Source organism: Stegodyphus dumicola, chromosome 4 (genome assembly GCF_044657685.1).
Source record: "Stegodyphus dumicola isolate Sdum_Otavi_A_Nest chromosome 4, ASM4465768v1".
NCBI lineage: Eukaryota > Metazoa > Arthropoda > Arachnida > Araneae > Eresidae > Stegodyphus > Stegodyphus dumicola.
The window spans coordinates 78,995,116-79,003,069 of NC_140771.1; the positions used below are offsets into that span (position 1 = coordinate 78,995,116).

Genomic DNA, 7,954 nt, shown 5'->3' on the forward strand with positions numbered 1-7,954 from the left:
TTAGCTTGATATTCAATGCAGAATAAAATTTAAGCTCGATGAATTCATAATTCGGTTTAATTTATTAACAATCAAAATTTCCTAGTGGATAATAATGCATTTAAATTTCACACAGTCTCGGATAACTTGGTAGAAATCGAGCAGGAACTCGGTTTCAGGGGTTAGATTCTATCAACGTAATGCATCGAATCGAGCTCTAATCACGAGTACTCATCGTGAGTGTATTAAATCGAACTCTAATCTTGAGCGCATCAAATCGAACCCTAATCACGAGTGCATCAAATCGAACCCCAATTGTGAGTGCATCATATATAAAAACAATATTGGAATGATTGAAAAATTGTCAAAGCATATTCTGGAAGTTAATATCAATATTGAATGTAACCTTACATTTCTCCGAATGGCAGATAATCCTATATTCATTTCTACAAAGAAATGCGTGATAGAAAGGAATAAAGAAGAAAAATATGCAAACATCAAAATTGCGATATTTAGAAAGTAAAAATATAATTATGAAAAAACATGAATTTCTAAACTTTATTTCTAATAAAGATATTTCAATTTATTAGCCGGATTTTCTTTTAAAATTAAGAGAAATTTTTTGTAACCAATTATGGTGTATGTTAATTACATGCCTACAATTTTTATTTTCAGGTCAATGTGTTTAACTGTGTGACTTTGATGTTATGTTTCGTTCATCCTTTACATCTCCTCATAACGCCTCTCCAGAAACGGTTTATTCGGAAAGAAAGGGACGTAATCCTGAATGCCAAGGTCAATTCCTAGTCATAAATCTTCTGTTACTTCACCTGTGTATAAACCTTTAATGTGAGTTCACGGACGAATTTAATCCAGCTCGTCTAGCGCGGTAGACTCTACAGGAATAGTCAAGATGCAAATCTTGCTTCCTAAATGTCGGCCAGACATTTTTACAGTGCGTTAAAAAATGAAGGTGCCAAAGCAGTTTTTAAAGAACGACTGGAACGCATTAACAATAAAATGGGAATTTGTTTTTAGTGATAATATGGCTCAATGCCAGAGGTATTTTGTTTTGTGATTATTGAAGTGAATTGTTAAAAACATTATCCTTGTACTATGGGTCTAACTAAATGCTATAAACTGTTGTCGAATGTAGGTTCAAGTTTATTAATTTATTTAAAAAGTTAAGAATATTTACAAAATGCTAATTCAAGCTCTGCGGAACTTCATTTATAAGGATTATTTGTTGTTCTTTCTAGTTATTTTCTGAATAAATTGAGCATATTGTTCATTTATTTAATTTTGGAGTTTTTCATAAATCTGAATACAATAAAAAAGAACAATTTGTTATTTTACATTAAGCAATTTTTTAGAGATAATTTGTTTTGTGTCAACTGAGAAATAATTCATTGGCTTGAATTTAGTTGTACAAAAAAAAAAGTGTGTTTTATTTTTGTTCTTTTATTTTAGTATTGGAAAAATAAACAAAAATGATATGTTATTTAATTTTACAATTTTATGTAAATATACAGTTAACTTCATTGTTTACGTTATTTGAAACATATATTTTTTTTTTATTTAGGTAATTAATAATTTCATTGCTTGTGTTGTTGGAAAATATTGTACTTTCTTATTCTTACAGTTTTGTGTAATTTACATAATTTTTAACTCTATCAGCTTTTTTGAAATCTTAAAATAAAATACCACGCATGAAAATATAAATCTTCATCAGTTGCATTATAATATATATGTTAATCCATTGCAGACAAAATAGTAAGAAATTTTGAAGCAAATTCACAAAGCCATGAAAGACATCGCAAAGACATGAAAGAAGTTTAAAAGCAGTAAAATTCCAAAATTTTCAAACAAAAACGTAAAAGAGCCTATCAGCTAAATGTTTATAAACCAGAACTCCCGAAAACAACAGAAAAGTATAAAAATACATGAAATAGGAGGTGGAATACACTAAAATTTGATTTAACGTTACCACGAACAGGTAGATCAGATTCAATTGAATCCCTCTTCTCGGGAAACCACTGCGTTTCTGTTCATCCAGGATTAGTTGACGAACCATCTTAAATTATTTAATTCAATTTTAATAGTTCATCCTTTCATCAGCCTTTTTTTAATAGTTCATCCGAAAATTCCGAACTCCTCCTCGACGCAGTAGGCCTTTATTTCATATGAAATAAAAATATATAAAAACAAGCTTAAATGAAATGAATTCAATGCTTAGTAAAGCAAAAGTAAAACACGCACTACTTGCTAGTATTTTTTAAAATTTATTTCATTTTAAACTTATTTTGTACATTTTGTTGTCTCATGAAAGAAGAGCTGCTGCGTCGAGGAGTCGTTCAGAAATTTCGGATGAACTATTAGAATTAAATAATTTAAGATAGTTCATCAGCTAATTTTGAATGAATAGAAACGCAGTGGTTTTCCTGCGAAGAAGGATTCAATTGAATCTGATCTACCTCCTCTTGATATCTTTGAATTAGTATTTAATTGTATCCCTCTTCCTATTATTTATATTTTTATATATTTATGTTTTCAGGATTTCTTCTGGTTTAATAATACTTAGCTAATTTGTTTTAACATTTTCATTAGAAAATTGCGGAATTGCTTTGTGTGTGTATGGCTAATATAATAAATAATAATTCGGATAATAAATAAGCAACCCAGTTATCCGAATTTTCGAATTATTTTACGTAAAGCGCTCTCACTTCATTCAATATAAATGTACATTTATTTTATTTCCATTACTTTTTCCTAATTATTCCACTATGAAATTTTAGATTTATAGAATTTGGAATCCTGTCGAGCATTCGTTAATTTTTTAATGTAATTTATAAACTGCAAGTCCAAAAATAGGTTTGATAACATATTGTAGATTGTATTGCGAATAAATTTCAGATGCCAGCTTTAAATTAAAAATTAAAGAATACATCGTTTACACGTTAGCAACTTGAAGTCTTATGAATATACGAAATTCTGAACTTTTTGAAGTTGCAAATTTGTATGACCTAAAATAGCGAGCATATATGATGTTCTGTTAGATAATTACTAAGTTTTGATACCAAACACTTATACTACCCAAGGAAGGTCTAAAAAAATAAATATCTAAATCTATGCAAAAGTCATTTTCTAAAAATGCAAATTTTGATATGGCTTCTGATGCTCCAGAAATATAAATTGTGTCGTTGATGAGATGGATCTAAAACTGATATATATAACTGCTTTTAGATATGAAAAGAATCTAATTTAAAGTCTAGATTGGGTTGTTTTGACTATGGCAAGGCATGTGAGAGCTATCTGTCTCAGCCAAAAAACTTCGATTCGTCCAATAGGAGTATTAGCCAGAAACCGGCGTTGGTAAGGATGATCTTGCCTGTCCCGCGTAAATCGCAACACGTTTACTTCGTAAATAAAATAGTTCGAATGGCGCATGCGTCTTCTTGCTCATAGTCGCGTCTCTTGAGGTCGAATAATTAATGCTACATTTTCTTAATATTGCACAATTGTAAATGCTACTTCTCTTCACATTCCTTTAGGCGAAGCTCCATTGAAATGGAGGTTTACTAAGCAACAAATAAGTTACAAAAGATCCTGCATTTCCTTTTGAAATTCATCGCATTGGAAAAAAATACCATATTTAAAGACACAAAAACAGATTCTAAATCGGAAATAAATTTTAAATTTGCTATAACATAATTCCAATTACTGGAATCCAGATATTCGGAACTCCGATTATCTGAATTGCACGTGTTTCCAGTTCAGGTAAAATAACCTCGTTTTTAATTTATTTAATAGTTTTAATTTTTATTTTATAATTAAATAAACGATCTTTGATGTGTATTACACTATTTATTTCATTATTTACTAATTAAGTGAATTTATTTTAAGTTATTTAATAGTTTTTATTTTCTATTTTTTAATTAAGTAAACGTTCATTGATACTTGTTACACTATTTAGTTCATCATCTTAGTCATGATTTGATGAAAAAGATTATCATTCTTAGTCATGATGAAAGAGAGACATGATTTATTTTATTTCAACAGAAATTTCATCGTAGTTTAAGGCTAAAAATGTTCCATGCTTAATTCCGTAGCTTTACACAAATAAAAACAATTTTCCTACTTCATTTTTGTTGAAACAAGAATGGTTAAAGATTCAGAAAAATTAAAAATACTTTTATTGCTTTGTTATGGAAAAAGTGAGTGTTTTCCGTATCACTTTACGGAAACAAAGTCCTATCTTTTTTAAATCTCTGTATTCCTTATTGAAGTAAAATATAAGTAAAATATGAAATATAAACCCTTCTCTTGCATTAAATACATATTTGACCTACAGGAAAAACAGCAGCCGATTTGCTGAATTACCTGTGATGCTGTACAGTGCAGATATTTCGGTTTTTATCATACATTTGTTGTAATATGCATATTCAAAACGTGAATGAAATAAATTCTTTTGAAGTACAATATTTACAATATAAGTAATGCATATTATAACTAGGACAGTACTTTTATTCAGGTACGAATTTTACTATATTTTTCTAAGATTTCGCGTTTTAGAATGTCGAATAAATTCGTGAATTTTTGAGTTTGTCCCTCGTTATTTCAAACATTTTTGTTATTATTTCTGTGTTAGATTATTTCAGCATTAGGAGATTTTCTCCTTTACATAATTTTGTGTTATGTTTAATTCGAACTTCTGCAAAATTGTACTTTCACAGTAATCTTTCCAATCGAGAACTTCAAACGTAAGATTTAAATTTAAATTTTAACTTACATTTTCAATCGAAATTATAAACTTATCATATAATTTTTATTTAGATAGTGCATACTTGCTAATTGTGCTATTTCTACGTTTCTGATATATCATCTCGACTTAGATGCTAATGTAAATCTTCGACTACAAAAAGTTTCAGATAATTGTTAGTATAAATTTAAAGCAGCGAATTTTTCACACATTTATCATCGAAAATCGCAAATATTCCGTGAATTCTTTTTTCAGGCAATAAAACTACTGCCCTGTTTATATTAAGAGAAAAATACTGTTTTTACTAAATTCATTTTTTTTATTTATTGAATACAAAACTTTGCAATTTTTATAATACACTTTGGTTATTTCAGAAACTGTACTTCGAAATGTATTATATCAAGCCTGACTAGTATTTATGGAATCCATGAATTATTTAAATTTTTATGTGATGTAATAATTTTTATATGTGTCATTCATGGTACAAGAATGAAAAAAATGAAAGTTATTATCTGTAACACTTTGGTGCTAGCTGACTGTAAAGATTGTATATATAAGAACATATATCTATTGGTGAGGTTTCTCTTAAAATAATAAACTTAGTAGGATGTTAAATTGTGCATTACACATGTTTCAAAATCATTATTCATTATCAAACAATCAAATTATTAATTTTATGATTAGCATGTACTGTTATTGTTCAAGTAGTGTTTTTATTAGAAATCTGCTGTGCCAACAAATTGTTGAGAGAAAATCGACGCATGTAATATACGTTTTTTATTTCTTCCTAATTTTTATATTTTGTATTTATTGCATATCATCACTTTGTAGAAATATGTAAATTAGTAAACTTTAGGTTATAAATTTTTGTTATAATCATATTTTGTTCTATCATTGGCTTAGTCTTCATGCGTAATACTTATATTCAGTTGTAATTACTACTACATTATTCATATTTATGTACAGTTACTCACATAATGACATCAAGAGTTAATTATTAAATATTAAGATAGAAAGCATTAAAATACTTAATTTCTATATTATGTGTTTCATTCGAATTCTAAAACCTTTCCGCAGTCTTTCCTTTGATAATAATCTAAAAAAGGAAGCCGATAGGAACATAAGATTCTTATGTCGAGTAATTCTAAATAAATATAAACGCTGTAACGCTAGGAGTAGATTCTAACTAGCTAAGTGATACCTTTTACCATAAAACCAATTGTTGCGTTTGTTTTGAGCAATGAATTATTATTACCAGAATAACTAACCGTCAAATAAACAGACAAGAGAATTCAAACACTTTAAGTTTACGCTACTTCACCACTTGTAAGTGCTTAAATTAACACATACATTTATCAGCTAACCTAGACCTGGTTTCAACACATCACTTCCTTTCACAAAGGATAATAGTTATACAATTCAAATCTAACTTATGTAGAAACTACAAGATCACCTAAACCATGACAGTATTTCGAACATATTCTTATCAAGCAGGATCTAGTTAAACCTCAGTCTAAAGTATTACCAGCAAGAACAACATTAGCGTAGCCAACCGTCTTTATTCGATAGGCAGGGCAGCGGAATCGAATATATATTCGGAATCGAATATATATCGCCAAAATATCTCTTCAACTCTTTTATGAAGCTTGGCTTCCTTTCGGTGGCTTCCGCTGCAACGCGTGCGCAATGCTACTTACATAATTTAAATGCGAGGACACGTTCCCTCTACTCGAGAGGAAACATCAGTTCGGGTAACAACCGCTTTTCCATAATTAAGTCCGTACAAGGTTACTTCTGAATGCATTTGGTGATAACGTTACCCCCGGATACGATGCCTCCAAGGATTCTCACTGCAGTGAATCAGGAAATCAGGCAAAGGATCAGTGTTTCCCTATCTCCTCTTCTCCAGCATAATACGTGAAATGAATAATTGCATACTTGGTGCTATCAATCACAAGCACTTATTACGGTATTTTGAATCCACCCTCCGATATGTGTACCGCAGCTAATTTGTATCCAGCAATTGCAGCCTCGCTGTATTCTCTCCTATTTCATTTAGCCCTATGCCTTTGTGGCATTTTTGGCCGGAAACGCAGAAGATAGATGGCGTAAAGCTTTCATCTGCTCATAGTACTTTCGGATAAAAGAACTGGAACTTCTATGAATACATCTTATATGACATTCACCACTGACATACTGTCCTTGAGAATAATGACTTTTCGTTCAGATCGTCCAGAACCTTGTTGACAGCGCAAGCCTCGACAAAGAAAATAGAATTCCTATTGTCAGTGTTATTTGCTGCATCTGCTCATCCCCAATTTTTTTTTTTTTTTCTCTGGAATTCACTTATTTTTATGCTGAAGCTCCCATCTTCTGAGAAATCCTGCTCATTGGTGGAAGTGACAATATTATAAGAGTTAATATTAAGTTTCATGAGCTTGTACTTGACACACTCGCTAATGAGCTTATTAGAGTCACTACTTAGTTACAGCTAGCTAGAGTTAGAGAAATATTAGAGTTATCTTGTTAGAGTCAAAAGAGTTTTACGAGCTCATTCTTGACACACTAGTTAATGGGCTTGCGTGCCCCACTTGTATCTTCAATTCTGTAGACAACTCTTCAAACTGGCTGCTGTGGAAGACTTGTCTGAGAAAGCAATATTCTTAATCAAGAATTATATCGCTGATGCGCGCATCCTTGTTTTTTTATAGCGTGAAAACTTCTCTATCTACCAATAAGAGGGAAGTGCTAATCGGAGCCCCGTTAGCTAATCTTAAAGCATGCATGGTAGACTGTTTCAGATTCTTTATTATACTTTTATGAAGTGGACAAAAGGACTTAAAAGCTATGTTCCATCTTCCCTCTTACGATAGCATTATCAATTTAGAAAAGGTCGATACGTCTTGCGCACCACTTTGGGCTTGCAATAAACTGAAACGCATTTAACATTCTTTCCAGCTTGGAGATAACTTCGTTTACATGAGTATTCACGCTCTACGTATTGCTACGTTCCTAAAACTTTAACTTGTTCTTCTAACGGGATTTTGATATTCTTAGAAATAGATGACAAGTGATCCAGCTTACACACACTATTCGGTTATTATCCGAATCCCGCAACTGTCCAGAACAACATCCTTTCAGCATTCCATGAGGACAGGAGTTTATCTCAAGACAGAAAGGCTGAACATTGCCATACAAAAGTTGTTTGCATCGCAC

General features: G+C 30.8%; 1 protein-coding gene across 2 annotated transcripts in view; it reads left to right on the forward strand.

Annotated features, from left to right (window-relative positions):
• Positions 1-5,619, forward strand: part of LOC118195527 (equilibrative nucleobase transporter 1-like) — a 123,136-nt gene extending 117,517 nt beyond the window's left edge. For both annotated transcript variants that reach the window (XM_035367819.2, XM_035367152.2), the window contains one exon: positions 655-5,619. In XM_035367819.2, the coding sequence (XP_035223710.1) occupies positions 655-786 (132 nt within the window). In that variant the 3' untranslated portion in view covers positions 787-5,619. The remainder of the gene's footprint in view (positions 1-654) is intronic.
• The last annotated feature ends 2,335 nt before the right edge of the window (positions 5,620-7,954 follow it).